Source organism: Syngnathoides biaculeatus, chromosome 9 (genome assembly GCF_019802595.1).
Source record: "Syngnathoides biaculeatus isolate LvHL_M chromosome 9, ASM1980259v1, whole genome shotgun sequence".
Lineage (NCBI taxonomy): Eukaryota > Metazoa > Chordata > Actinopteri > Syngnathiformes > Syngnathidae > Syngnathoides > Syngnathoides biaculeatus.
The window spans coordinates 13,158,767-13,173,327 of NC_084648.1; the positions used below are offsets into that span (position 1 = coordinate 13,158,767).

Genomic DNA, 14,561 nt, shown 5'->3' on the forward strand with positions numbered 1-14,561 from the left:
CAACCCTGCGGCTTATGCGGTGATGCAGCTAAATTGTGCATTTTTTCTAACGGCCGCAAGAGGGCAATCGAGCGGAAAAGGTAAGTGTGAGACCGGTGGAATATGTGTGTCGCGGAAGTGACTTTTACCGGTATTTTTTTTTAAACCAGCCCTGTTAGCGCCGCGCTAGCATCAGCGCTGCTCTAGCGTGTTGCTGCTATGTTACTGCTACATCTCAGTGACTTCGGTATGTTTTTTTCCAACCAGCCTTGTTAGTGCTGTGCTACCCTGTTGCTACTGTGTAGCTGCCGTGGCTGTTTTTTTTTTTTTTTACCAGTGTTTTTCTTTAAAAAAAAAAAAAAAACAGCCCAGTTGGTGCTACCGTGTTGTTGCTATGTTAAGCTAAGCTGAGGTATTAAAATTTTAAAACTCTGCGTACTGTCTTTCTTTGTAAATATCTCGTGTTTCAATGTGGGCACTTGCGGCTTTAACACAGGTGTGGCTTATGTATGTACCAAATGGTACTTCCTTTACAAATGTACTGGGTGAGGCTTATAATCAGGTGCGTTCTGTAGGCCGGAAATCACGGTAGTCTTTGGTGCGCTCATAGCAAGCATGACACATACGAACGCAAAATATACATTTCTTCTATCTTACTGGCCCCTGGTCACCAAGGCACATGCACCAGATGGCAACTCACAGAAAGCGTAAGAAATCATGATGCACAAAATGTTTAGTTTAAGTTCCTAAACTCTTTGACTCTGTTTTACGGAGAGCTAGAACAGTAATGGAGTATTCATTAAATTTCAGGAGGTTGTTGCTGGCAAATAACGATAATGGGCAATAAATGACGAAGAATGATACAAGTGTTTACGAGAATAGGGAGAAAATGTGATAACATCTTATAACCATGTTTCCACAGATACAGAGACTGTGTTTGATCAACAAAGACATTTACTTAGAAACTTTCGTTCTCTATATGCAATCTTTCAATGTATTATGAATCGTGAGAATGGTGAAAAAGAGCAATTCTTCAGTCGTTGCTTTAAATGAAAAAAAATGTATAATATTCCTACAGACTACCAGACGAATTCCTTTTGTTTTTGACAAACTTGGCAAAATGATGATTCTGATTATGTGTGCTCTGTAATCTTTTAAAGGACAAATACAAAAACACGCCTCTTCTGACAAACTTATGACGCCCATGAGATCAACTTAATTGTCCAAGGAAGAAGAGCCAATGAGATTGTACAGCTGGAACTTTGAGCGAAATTCTCAGGAAAAATGCTCTTGAAGAATTACGAAACCTCCCGGTAAACTACGAGTGTTCAGGACAGCAAAGAATTAACCATGCTTATCGTTTTTCTTTGGCATTTTACAACACCCAAAATTCAATTTTTGCTCAATATATTTTATGATGGACCATGTTTTCATTGTTTTAAATGTATTATACACCCCATAACGGGAATGTTAATAGGAGGACATACACATTGTCACCAAACATTTTCTCACCTGTTATCCTGCTTAATCTTGTATTATTTTATTGGTTTTAAGGTGGTAAAATACATTTTTACACTTCTGTTGAAAAAAAAAATGGATAAGGTGTTTTGGGTTTTGTCAATATGTTTTACTGTTGACTTTCAACACTTTATATTGCACAATGTCTTTCGCACAACTGTCATTATATCAGTATTACCACACAACTGGATACTTTTTGCTTAACAATGACTTGCTGTACCTTTGTGTTTATGTCCTAAAGATAAACCTAAATGTATATTTCATTATCGTAGCTTGTTTGCTCTAGGATGAGAGTGGCTGCAACTACCAGAGACAAATTATTTGCGTGCTTCAACATATTAGGCCAATACAGTTGGTTCTGATTCTAAGAAGTGTGGGACTAATATATGGCACAAATTCACTTTAAGATTACACTTTTGCAAAGGTGGTGTTGATGTTCCTTTATTTTTTAATGTACTTATATGAACAGTGGTTAAATCATTTTTAAACGACAGTTAAGAACAAATAATCTTACTCAAAAGCAGCATATGCTAAAATGATTTCATAGGATGTACATAAATAGTTGTGTATCTAGAGTGCCTGCACACCCATCTTCTTCTTCTTCTTCTTCTTTTCCTTTCGGCTTGTCCCGTTAGGGGTCGCCACAGCGTGTCATCTTTTGCCATCTGAGCCTATCTCGTGCATCTTCCTCTCTAACACCAACTGCCCTCATGTCTTCCCTCACCACATCCATAAACCTTCTCTTTGGTCTTCCTCTCGCTCTTTTGCCTGGGAGCTCCATCCTCAGCATCCTTCTACCAATATACTCACTCTCTCGCCTCTGAACATGTCCAAACCATCGAAGTCTGCTCTCTCGAATCTTGTCTCCAAAACATCCAGCTTTGGCTGTCCCTCTAATGAGCTCATTTCTAATCCTATCCAACCTGGTCACTCCGAGCGAGAACCTCAACATCTTCATTTCTGCCACCTCCAGTTCAGATGCCTGCACACCCATCAAGAGTGAAATTAAATAATCAAATACATCTTCTGCTATATGCTTTTTCATGAAAATGCGTCTGTGACCAAGACCTTCTGAATTTCAACTGAATTGGAAAGAAAAGTGTATCTAATTTACAAAATCCAGCCCCATACAGTTTTTCCGAACATGACTTGGCGGCTCGGCTGCTGGGAGAAGGTCCAGAGCCAATATCAAGCAGGACTCACTATACAGTCAATGTGAAAAGGTATGCAGAGCTGCGCTGACTTTTGTGGAATCCTGAGATTAGTGCGAGAGAACAGCGTTACCAAGGTTATCTTCTATCCATCCATCCATTCTCTTAACAGCTTATCCTCATGAGGGTCGCGGGAGTGCTGGAACCTTTCCCAGCTGTCAATGGGGAGGAAGCAGGGTACACCCAGGACTGGTTGCCACCCAATCGCAGGGCAAAGAGAGACAAACAGCCACACAGCCAATTTAGAGAGTCCAATTAATGTTGCATGTTTTTGGGATGAGGGAGGAAACCGGAGTGCCCGGAGAAAACCCATGCAGGCACGGGGGTTAACATCCAAATTCCACAGAGGCGGGTCCTGGATCAAAATATACTTGAATGTTTGTCTCTGTTGTCAATGTGGGAGTGGGGTTGTATTTAGATAATCAAGCCGATAAAGTAAAGATAAAAATATTCAACAATAATACCGATATATATATATATATAAAGAGAGAGAGAGAGAGAGAGAGAGAGAGAGAGAGAGAGAGAGAGAGAGAGAGAGAGAGAGAGAGAGAGAAGAGAGAGAGAGAGAGAGAAGAGAGAGAGAGAGATTTTTATGACAAAGATCCTTTAAATACAACATGGAATAACTCTCATTGAGACAACCATGTAGGCGTTTATCCAAGCCGCAGTCAAAATACAAGACGGGTCAGCATCCGGCCTGATGAAAACCGGAGGGATCTGGCTAACTACCTGACACGAAAAAGGGGATAGCTTTGTCTGTCCCGGATAATTAAGCCCAGTTAAAATCTTGTTTCCTCGGCTTTTTTAACTTGTATTTGTAATAATTATCAGATCGGTTGGTTCCTCTTATTTTGTAACAATGTACAAAAGTACCCAGTGAAAATTTACGCAAGCATAAAGTGAACGTACAAACCCCACACAAGAGGCAATCCTAACCACTCGTCTGGTTTTCTGCTAGTGGGCGTTTTGAATTGTTACCAAAAAATATAAAAATACGCATGACTCTTTTAAATGGACACGGATCTATAAGTAGCGTAGGAACTCCGGGCTGTAGGTCACACTAGGTTAAACCCGAGTGTCCTAATCTGTCAATAAGTGACTGTCTCTTCTCTTACACAGTGAACTCTCGCTATTCGACGAGTTTCCGGATCAAGCTGCTGCCCGAGGTAAAAATTTGTGAATAGTAGGCAGCACCTGCATAAATGCTAATTACTGCCGATATTCATTTGTTAAAAAAAATGAGTATGCCCCAAATCTCAATCCCAAGAACCGTTGATATCATGTAAGACTCGTTTTACAACAGCTGATTTGTTTTCAACAAAAACATTCTGGAAGTGTGAGGATGCTAGTGTGGATGTCGCCTCTCCGCAAACTGAAAAAAATACCAATTACTACTTTGGCATTTGCCATTTTATTACGTTTTGGACTCAGTGATATATAATGTCATTTTTAAATACTTGGGCGGCAGTGCCTTGAGATACAGTTTACATTACACCGTACTCGTACCTCAAAACACGCATCTCAAATCATTCATCATTTGTTTATTACTAAGTCAAATAGAATTATTATTTTTTTTCACACTGCATCAATTCAATGGCCATTGTGGTGGTCTTTCTCGTGTGCCCACCTTGGCCACCTATGGGCAGTATAAGACTGGCAGCTATATGGTTCACTTAGATTTCTAATGTGACCCACCTCATCAGTACAGCACTAATATAGTCGTTATTCACAGAGGATAAAGTATATACGATAGAGTAATGTTATATTGTCTGATCACATGCATTGCCACAGTGTTTGTGTTCGACTCATTGCTTAATGGGTTATGTCACTGCAGAATAAATACTATTATAGCATTAAGTTAGCAGACTAGACAGCTCAGCTATTCATTTGCCATAAACACACAATGTGTAATTCTCGTTTTATGTTTCACGTGGGAGCAAACTTCAACTATGAGTGGGCATAAATAGTTGGAAACCTCTTTTTTTTATATTTTTTCACTATTTGCAACAGTAGTACTTGCTAAATTCGCTGCCATCACACAGCATTCAAACTTTTTGCACTAGCAAGTCAAAGCAAAAAGAGGAAAAAAATGTCCAGGCGACAGCTAGTATCTTGAAGAACTCTTAAATTGAAACACTCAAAAAATATAGCACTGTAAACAACTCCACGTTGTTACTTTTGCCAATGTTGTGAAGCTAGCTGTTAGCATCGGCTTTGCTCTCGCCTTGCCGGACCTTTCTGCGCATCATCTTGAGAAGTTTATCACCCCGCTTTCTCCGAGGAGCCTCGCCTGCTTGTGGGACCTCTGCCGGAATATTACTTCGATTACGCTAGTCTTCAGGCAGTGGCCATGGGTTTACTGTAGTAATCTATCCAATCTATACCGTTGTTGGTAAATTTGGTCACCTCAAAGCACGCTAGTTGTCTCCTGTTGTTGTTATAATTGAGCAAGTTTTGTTTTACCATCTTGAAATACACAAATATTAAAACATGAGAGGGTCAAGAAGGAAGGTGCTCCAGTATGAGTCAAAGTCCCCCAAGAACATGTGATGTGGGGATGAAGTTAAACTTCTTTAAATGGGACACTGCACAAAGTTTCTCAAAGAGTTGGGGATTTAGATGTGAACTAGCTCCTTTGAGTGAAGTCTTTTGTTTTAAATTACGCCAACCATGTAAACAAATTGGACGCAATCCACTTGGTTGAGCTTTAGGGAAAGAAATGCAAATAAAAGCGTGAATCTTTTAGGGAGAACAATCACGTTAGGCGGACTACAGTTAACAGGCTAACACGCTAATGCTAAAATGCTAGGCCCGTGAAGTGGTGCCTCGCTCCCCGGCTCGTGTGTGTGAAAAAGCCCAAGTGTGTTTACCTCACAAGCGCGAGGACGGCGTGGCTCTCCTGTAAATCCTCGCGGCGGTGTAACCCCTGCGAAGTATCCACACGGGTCTCAGGTGGAAAAGCCGGAGCCTCCGGTAGTTCGATGCCCTGCTTTCGTGTCTTTCCGACCCAGTGTGGAGCACACTGGCACGGCAGAGGGCGACCACGTTAGCGAACCCGGCTAACTTAGCATCCGTCCGCGCGGGGGTGCTGCTGAAAAAAACGCCGCTTGGCTCAAAGGAGTCGGGAGTGATATGCGACTCGGACGATCCCTTCTCCTCAATCGCGGCGTCTGTCTTTTGACGGGGAAGCGTCGCGTCTTGGTGGGAGCAAATGGCTTTCCTGACGGGAGTAATTTGGTTTTCAATGCCGCTAATCGCTACCGCTGTAGAGACCGTAAGGCTAACGCTAGTTGTCGGCTCATCTCACTTGACTAATGGCCGTCGCATGAAAATGACGTCAAGACCCGCATTCAACCAGGCGCTCAGAAATGACGCTTTTGTTCGTGTGGCGGAACAAGAAAGTTTTGAAAAACGATCTACCCGTGAAATTATTCTTTTTTTTAATCAAAACATTAAAATTATTTCTTTACTATTTAGAACAGTATTTCTGTTATCATCAATTAAAATGAGGTCACTGATGGTGTAGTGGTACACACGCCTGACTGGTGCGAGCGGCATGGGTTCGATTCCGATTCCGCTTGTGCCCTGACTGACCTGCGACCAGTTGAGGGTGTCGTCTGCCCTTCGCCCAATGTAAACTGGGATCGGCTCCGGCTCTCGTTTGACCCTTGTGAGCATAAGCGTCATGGAAAATGGATATACTATTAAAATGCAATTGTATGTATCAAAATGTTGTTTTATTTGAATTTCTAACTTTTTGAACGGTGGTATTTGTTTTATTATCGACATTTATAAAAAAAATAATTAGTATGCCTAATTCCCTTTTTTCCCCTTTTATGGTTATTGACTTTTTAAACAAATCATGTCAAGTCATTTAAACTATTAAAACAATACTTTTTGTGGTGGGTTGTTTTGCCATTACGTAGATTATATAAGAGTTTTTTTTTTTTTGGTAAATATTACAGCTGCTTTCTTTCTTTTGCACTTCCAACTACTAACCTGATTCTTTCCAGCATATTCAGCGGCACCATTTTCGCCAAAAAATTGGACTCCTCCATGGCGATATCCCCGAGGGCCCAGCATGTGATCGTGAACAGGGCAGAATCCACCCTGGCGTCCGGTCAAAGAGATGTTGAAAAGCACGCAAATGCAGGGAAAGGGGGAGCTCAGCGATTCCACACCATGCTAAAACATTTGCAATTCCACCGGAACAACAACCATTTTTTGGTAGCCATTTTCGTGGTGAAATTGAATATTTGTTCAATCGTGGAAAGTTAGGACACTTTGCATCTTTACTTGTGAGGTTCAAACAAGATGGTTATTTTTACCCCATTTTTTTTACAGGTATGAGTTAGACAATTTTTTAAATTGTATTATAAATATTACTATTCTTTTCGCTTCTGTAATATTCTTACTGTACATTGGCAACGGTCATCCTAAAATGGCCACCGCTGATTCGCTGGCATTCACGTCAATCAAATAGTTGATCGGCCTTAACAGGTGTGGACGTGTCGAGTTGGACCGTAGAACTTTCCCGAAAAACATTCCCAAACTATCAAATTTGGATTTTAAATTCGTTTTGTAATTCGATAAAATACTCCGGACTGAATGGCGGAAGCGAGAAATTGTAAGTGTTTTAAGTGAGTCTTCATAAATATCGTACAGAAACTGGTTAGCAAAAAACAGCAGTTAGCTTGAAGGCGAACGTTACTTAATTTAACCTGACGCTTCTATAACTGATATCGTATATTCTCTATATAATATCTTGTTATATCATATAATTGATATTGTGTTTTCCCCTCTTTGCTTTTAATTTTATGATAGTTGTTTTCTACCTTTTTGCTGTACTTTGGAGTATGGTACAAAGTTTGGCGAGGAGAAAATTAGCATAATTGTGCCAGTAGCATGCGTTACAAAAGAGAGCAACATGTAGCCCACACTCCCCCCACCCACCCCCATCGATGTTTGGACGATAGATTTATCATTGTTAATTTAAACTTTAGCTTGTTAATTACGTTAATTGTTTAACTATCAGGCATCACGATGACGTTGCTCGAAAGCGTGGGCCTCGCAGTTCTGAGGACCCGGGTTCAATCCAGGCCACGCCTGTGTGGAATTTGCATGTTCTCCCCTGCCTGCGTGTGTTTTCTCCGGGCACTCCGGTTTTCCTCCTACATCCCAAAAACTTGCAACATTATTTGGTGAGACACTCTAAATTGCCCGTAAGTGTGATTGTGAGTGTGGTTGTTTGTCCAGCACCCCCTTTGTGAGGAAAAGCGGCTAAGAAAACGGATGGATGGATTTAGCTGTCATGAAAGTTTAACTGAACGTAAATAACATGTAATAATGTTGTGAATAAAAGTGGTTTTCAGCTTCCCTATTATCACCAAGTCTCCCCCCCCTTTTTTTTTAATAAGGGGAGGGGGAGACCCTAACCCTTTTGAATGGTTATTTTTGCTTGTGAAGGGCCGTGTACACTTTATTACTATTGCAAAAATCCTGTTTTATAGATGATGACCAAGTGATGGAAGAACAGAGCGCAGCATCCTCGGTGGGGATCATCCATCTGAGTGGCATGGAAGAGTTCAGGAAGGAACAGGCCATTCAGTTGTCATTGGTGAACCTCATGGACAGCACGGGATATGATCTTATCCAGGAGAATGGGCAGAGGAGGTACGGCGGACCGCCACCAAGTGAGTGGAAATGCAAAACAGATGTTCTGAGCTCCCTATTTTGCATATGTAATTTATACCTTTACACGTGTGATGGATTTCTTGAACACTTTAAGAACGGACTCATGTCTCTATCTGCAGACTGGGAGGGTCCCGCACCACGCATTGACTGCGAGGTCTTTGTTGGCAAGATCCCAACCGACATGTATGAAGACGAGCTCGTCCCTCTGTTCGCGAGAGCTGGAACCATCTATGAGATGAGGCTCATGATGCAGTTCAACGGACAGAACCGCGGCTACGCCTTCGTGATGTACACTGACCGGTAAAGCCCAACGTTTGAGCATGTCGAAGCTTTGAGGTGAATGATAAGAACGACTGTGACTGTGTTCCAGGGAGGCGGCCCGAAAAGCTGTCCAGATGTTGAATAACTACGAGGTCCGCCGAGGAAAGTTCATCGGCGTTTCCCGCTCCCTGAATAAATGCAGCCTCTTCCTTGGCTGCATTCCCAAGGACAAGAGTAAAGGGGAGATCATGGAGAAGGTCAATGAGGTACACACAAGGACGTCTTTGTCTGTGAATGAATGTCGGATGGTCCTCACATCAAAATCACACTGACCCTCCTAGGTAACGGAGGGTCTTTTGGACGTCACCGTGCTTCCAAGCTACACGAGCAAAAACCAAGGCTACGCTTTTTTAGAGTACGAGACCCACAAGGCGGCGGCGTTTGCCCGGAAGGCATTGATGGCGAGTAAGTTTTCGTCCCAGCCAGAAGTAAGCAGTTTCACTCACGTGTTCCTGTAATGTTCTCCATTTTCACCTGTAGAAGAAGTAGCGCGGGGTGCATGCCGGGCAATGTTCCCTCTAATTTTTGGCCATCTCTGAGCAAACACACAAAGGCCGTGAGCGCCCCCTTTGACCACCGTGAGCAACATCAGACGTACGCACTGTGGTCACTCAGTTTCATCCATTGAAGTTTACACGGCTCATTAAAAGGTTCACATTACATTCCCATCAGAACTTTTTTAAGAACAATTTTTTGCAAACTTACGCTGAAAATGTCAACAAACAAAAAAATACATTGCTAACCAAACCAAGCCAACTATTAACTATAAATTTGAGATGTCACGTCCAACTTTGTTCCATTATTATTATTTTTTTTAACCCGCAATGATATCCCCGTCTGTTTTTCTTGGTGTAAAACTGAATTATTGCTCCCAGAATATATTTAGCAGTGGATGTTGAAAGCTGAATGATGCTCCCAAACAGTTTTGCTTTCTATATTTAAAATACAGAATTGGGTTTTTGGGCACTCTATCGTCTGTGCTTTAATCCTCCATTAGGTTGTGCCAAGGTGATCCAGTGCTTTGCATGAACAGTGTATCAAATAGTTCATGTAATATGTACTCTATTTTGACAATTAAAAAAAAAAAAAAAAGTCAAAATGACAATAGGTGGCTCCGTAGCTCAGTGGTTAGAGCACTGGTTTGGTAAACCAGGGGTTGTGGGTTCGTATCCCAGGGGGGGCCTCCACTCCCTGAGAAGGGTTGCGTCAGGAAGGGCATCCGGTGTAAAAATTGTGCCAAACATATATGTGCGTTCATCTGAGATGACATGCTATGGCGACCCTGAAAGGGACAAGCCGAAAGAAACAACAACTCTATTTTGACAATGTGACATCAAATCCTCTCTCATTTAATAGTGTTTTGACAAGATTTTTATCGACAATTACAAACTTTCAGGGGCGCTGCCATTTTCGCGAGTCACATGACCTACATGCGCAGATGTGACGTGTTACGTGCCGCAACAAAGGCTCGATTACATGGGACGCCATTTGAAGTATGCCCAGCGCCGATTTCTCGTATTTATCTTCATCTGATGAAGAAATAGCAGTATTGGTTGATCGGGAAGACGGAGGAATACTTTCATACAGATTTGAACCTGTGGCTATAATTCATACTGAATATTCGGATGGTTCTTCGGACGGGAATGACGCAGAGTCTGACGAGTGAGCTCCGGCGGCGGGCCGCTAGCCGAGCTTCCAGGCGGCAGAGGCCGTTTGCCCCGGACACCGAAATTAGGCTAAAGGCCTCTGCTGGGTCTCTTCATCTGTGCACTTGTCGCGCACTTCCTTCTTCACTTCCTCCTCCGCCCCTCTCATTCGCACACATATATTCTGTTTTACTTGGGCTAATCTTCATTCCTCTCCTTTCCAGTGCGCGTCTCCATCTTTCTCATTGTTTCTCCACCTGCTCCATGTCCTCCCTGTCGTGTCTATTCTATGCACCTTATAATGCGATGTGCCCGATATGTGGGGGGGAAAATTTAAAATTGGCCATTCATTGAAGGCGCGCCCTATAATGCCGTGCGTCTTTATGAGTTTGCTGACTGTCATCTTCTCACCGTAGGGGTGAGGTTGTGGGGCAAGCAGATCTGGGTGAACTGGGCCAAGTGGGACCAGAACAGGAAGGGAGCCAACCAAGATTCCATCAAAGCAGTCCAAGTTAGTCAAGTCTTGATCTGATGAATGATTGCTTTCTAAACAATTTGATTCGTCACGGAGTACCGGTACCGAAACCGAACCGTGACACAGAGTCAGCAAAAAGAATATGGCACCTACCTAACCATTGCACACCCCTCAGAATCATATTCTGTTCTCTATCCTTTGAAGAAATAACCTGCTCGCTAACAGAAACCCAAAATATTTGAATTGACAAAAATAGAAAGATTTTGAACTTGTTTGGGTCGCTATTATTCCACTGCTTTTTACTTTGGTTTTCTCTTTTTGACCTGGTATCGTTTCGGTACCGGTATCGAGGTACTCTATGAAGGTATAAGAGTTCCGAAGTCTTCATTTTGGTATCGTGCCAAGGCCAAAGCAATCAATCGCACAAGCATGTTTGTCAAAATAAAACCATAACATGTCCATACCGCAAAGCACTCTTTTATTCTGAAAGTCTGACATGCATTTCAGGTACGGAACCTCTTGCCGAGCACCACAGTGGAAACCCTGCAGTGCGAGTTTGAGCGCTTCAAACCAGACGCAGTGGCGCGGGTGCGGAAGTTCACCCACCACGCCTTCGTTCACTTTAGCTGCCACAGGGATGCCGTCGATGCCGCCAGGGCGATGAATGGAACCAACATCGACGGAAACGCCGTGGTCGTGACTCTGGATACCTACGAAGGGGCGTCGAGGAAATCCGGCTGGAAAGGCGGGCGGCAAAGCAAGGCACAAAAAGGTGGAGCCACGGGGGTGGTCAACCGGCAGCATGCTGGCACGGATGAGAGCTACGCTGTGGAATCCATGAACCCTCATGTCCAGTGGAGCTCTCGGACTCCCGGAGCACCACGTATGAGATCAGACCACTTCAGTTCCTTCAGAACCAAGACGGCGGGCAATATTTTGTTTCACCTTTGTCCTTCCTTATTTGTTCAGTTCTAAGGGACCAGGGTGTGTTCTCGCTCGGTCGTGGCTGTCAGCTGTTCCGCGGCAAATTGCAGCTGCTCCGACCAAACCAGTTCGGCTCCGCTGTGAGTCGGCTGGAGTTGTATTGCTGCGTGAACAACTTGCTGCCCCCATGTTACGAGCTCTTCTTTGTGCTGGCTCCAGAAGGGGGCTTCCTGCTGGTTTACAAGGTGATGATGACGACATTAGCATTCATCAGTCCACTCACGCATGAGTTTTTTTTTTTTGTTTTTTTTTTTAATGCACTTAGCTCGCGGCACATTCCAGCTACACGCATTCTCCGTACAACCGCCACCCGCCGACTCATTTTTCATTGCAAGAACTGTGAATGGCGTAGAAATCTATTTGGAAAATATAGCACATTCATCCATCCATGATCCAAGCCGCTTATCCTCTCAAAGGTCACGGGAGAGCCGGAGCCTATTCCAGCTTCGGGTGAAAGGCGGACTTCACCCAGAGTTGGTCGCCAGTCAGCCGCAGGGCAGACGTCAACACCATCGCTAAGTGGGAATCGATCCCATGCACCAAAGTCAGACGTGTGTACCGCTACGCCATCACATGGCACATTTCAAAGTGGAAAATATTTTCTGTAGCAGACGGGTCGTCGCCAGTGAGGTGTGCGCGTCACACCGCATAACCTGCTACGCTTTGAAGGAGCACGTGCATTTTTAAAATTTTGTATGAGATAAACCCAATAAAAGTAATTTCGTTTGAATACTGTGCTTACGTAGTCAATAGTAAAGAGTATCTGCCGTTCTATAGCAATGCCAATCGCAGGGCACCTGGCGGCAGACAACAATTGGACTCACAATCACACCTAGGGGCAATTTTAGAGTGTCCAATTAATGCTGCAGGTTTTTGGAATGTGGGAGGAAACCAGAGTGCCCAGAGGCATGGGGAGAACATGCCAACTCCACACAGGAGGATCCGGGTTGAACCCTGGAACACAGAACTGTGAGGCCAACGCTTTAGCAACTGGTCCACCGTGCCGCCCCGACAGAGATCTAATTAAAAAAAAAAAAAGATTTGAAATCTAAGTCATTGTTGAGCCATTTCGATGAGTGAAGTTCTTTTAAGGAGCAGAGCTTTCAGAAAAAAAAAAAATACGAGCCGCTAGCAAAATACTTCAAAAGGAAATTTTCTGTGATCGCAGAGTTAGAAAAAAAAAAAAGGCTACTGTCGCTGGTATTTTTCCACCAATCAACACGCTGCTTTGTGACACTCACTGCGTGTGTTTGTGTCTATAGGTGGTGATGCCGCTGACACAAGAAGTCTTCATACCAGACAAGGCATGCGTGCAGGTGGATGTCGCGAAAGAGCTGGCTGCAGAATACGTACTGTGGAGTATTGGTAACATGCACACTCACATGGACTGTTAGACAAAGTCACCACCCGTAGCCTTCATTACTTTCCTCAGCTGAGGACGGCACGTTCACTCTGGTCAGTTCTACACTTAAAAGACATTCATAGCTAACTTCAAGCTATCAGTTGTCAGTCAGACCTGTTAAGAAGATGGCCTCCCGTTATCAATAGCCATTCTGATGACGACATCTTTGAAATGACTTGGAAAAATATTGTTTTATTGTTGTATATATATATGACTGTTATATTGTACATGTGCATCTTGTTTTTTTCCAAGCTTCATTTTTGCTCCAGACCATCGTTCATTTCTTCTTCTGTCAATAACATTTATCAGTTGCAATCTTCAGCAGATTTTGAATGTCGCTGTGGACAGCCTCAAATAAAAAAAATGTTATCTTTATGAAGTCGTCCACATTTACTTTGGTCTAAATCAGGGGTGTCAAAGTCGTTTTTGGCGCGGGCCACAGTCTGCTTATGGTTCCCCTCAGAGGGCCGTTACGACTGCGAAACCGCCTCATCATATTTTCAAATGAAATTTATGAACCAGTTTTGGAATCAGAAATCAAGAGTCATGGGCTTGTCAACCATTGTTGTTTTGTAACACAAAAATGTCATCATTAATATGACGTGACAGTATGAAATCTTGATACAGATTTGAACTTAAAAGTTGATACAAATAATTTGCCTTCGAGGGCCACATAAAATTGTGTGGCGGGCCGAATCTGGCCCATGATCGTTGAGGTCTTGGGGATTTTTGTTGCATTGAGCATTGGAGTTGGAGGTCAGAAACAATTATCAGATTAAAAATGATATTTTTGTTTGTGGAGGTTGAGGTGCTGATTATAAAAAATGCATTCAAAATGTTTATGATTTTTTTTTTAAGTATGTAATTATTTTAATACTGATGTGTAGGATAGATTTATAGTCCATGTCCATTTTCGAAGCCTCTTATCCTCAATTGAAATTACTTAGTATCACTTGATGAGAAGTATGAAACCTGTTTAAGAAAATACAATTTTTTTTTTCCAAGAATATAGTTTTACATTTGACGAGAAACTTTCTGGACTTATACTTGTAAGTTTATTATTGTATTATTATTATATATATATATATATATATATATATATATATATATATATATAATACAGTTATACAATGAAATAATTTACATTAGTGAGTTTAAAAATATTCGTCAAGTAATAACTTGTACTTATTAGTCAAAGTACTCAGATTTAAAAAAAAAACGGTACTTTTAAGAGAATAAATCCAATCTTACGAGAATTAAAATGGACAAATGATACAAAAAACAAGTTGTAATGTACAACAAATAAAGCAGTGATTTTGTGAATACAGAAC

The 14,561-nt window shown here is 42.3% G+C and overlaps 2 protein-coding genes across 4 annotated transcripts in view; one reads left to right on the top strand and one right to left on the bottom strand.

Moving 5' to 3' along the window:
* The window catches only part of LOC133505796 (cilia- and flagella-associated protein 251-like), a 48,688-nt gene extending 42,631 nt beyond the window's left edge, over window positions 1-6,057 (bottom strand). The window contains exon 1 of the mRNA XM_061829258.1: window positions 5,579-6,057. The gene's annotated coding sequence lies outside the window, so the exon portion shown is untranslated. The remainder of the gene's footprint in view (window positions 1-5,578) is intronic.
* A 741-nt stretch (window positions 6,058-6,798) lies between these two features.
* LOC133506684 (probable RNA-binding protein 46) lies at window positions 6,799-13,605 on the top strand. Of its 3 annotated transcripts, none has more exons than XM_061831060.1 (10): window positions 6,799-7,052; window positions 8,219-8,401; window positions 8,522-8,702; window positions 8,773-8,929; window positions 9,005-9,128; window positions 10,786-10,880; window positions 11,352-11,727; window positions 11,814-12,013; window positions 12,245-12,379; window positions 13,091-13,605. In XM_061831060.1, the coding sequence occupies exons 2-10, from the start codon at window positions 8,233-8,235 to the stop codon at window positions 13,220-13,222; spliced, it is 1,569 nt and encodes a 522-aa protein (XP_061687044.1). In that variant the 5' UTR covers window positions 6,799-7,052; window positions 8,219-8,232; the 3' UTR covers window positions 13,223-13,605. The 3 variants fall into 3 exon arrangements, with proteins under 3 accessions (XP_061687044.1, XP_061687043.1, XP_061687045.1); XM_061831059.1 differs by lacking the exon at window positions 6,799-7,052 and adding an exon at window positions 7,166-7,335; XM_061831061.1 differs by lacking the exons at window positions 6,799-7,052; window positions 12,245-12,379 and adding an exon at window positions 7,167-7,335.
* The last annotated feature ends 956 nt before the right edge of the window (window positions 13,606-14,561 follow it).

Excerpts from the sequence above, each read along its gene's own strand:
- LOC133506684 (XM_061831059.1), top strand. Across the intron at positions 12,014-12,244 it reads GCTTCCTGCTGGTTTACAAG|GTCACGGGAGAGCCGGAGCC; the intron begins GTGATGATGACG and ends ATCCTCTCAAAG. Across the intron at positions 12,380-13,090 it reads CCCATGCACCAAAGTCAGAC|GTGGTGATGCCGCTGACACA; the intron begins GTGTGTACCGCT and ends TTGTGTCTATAG.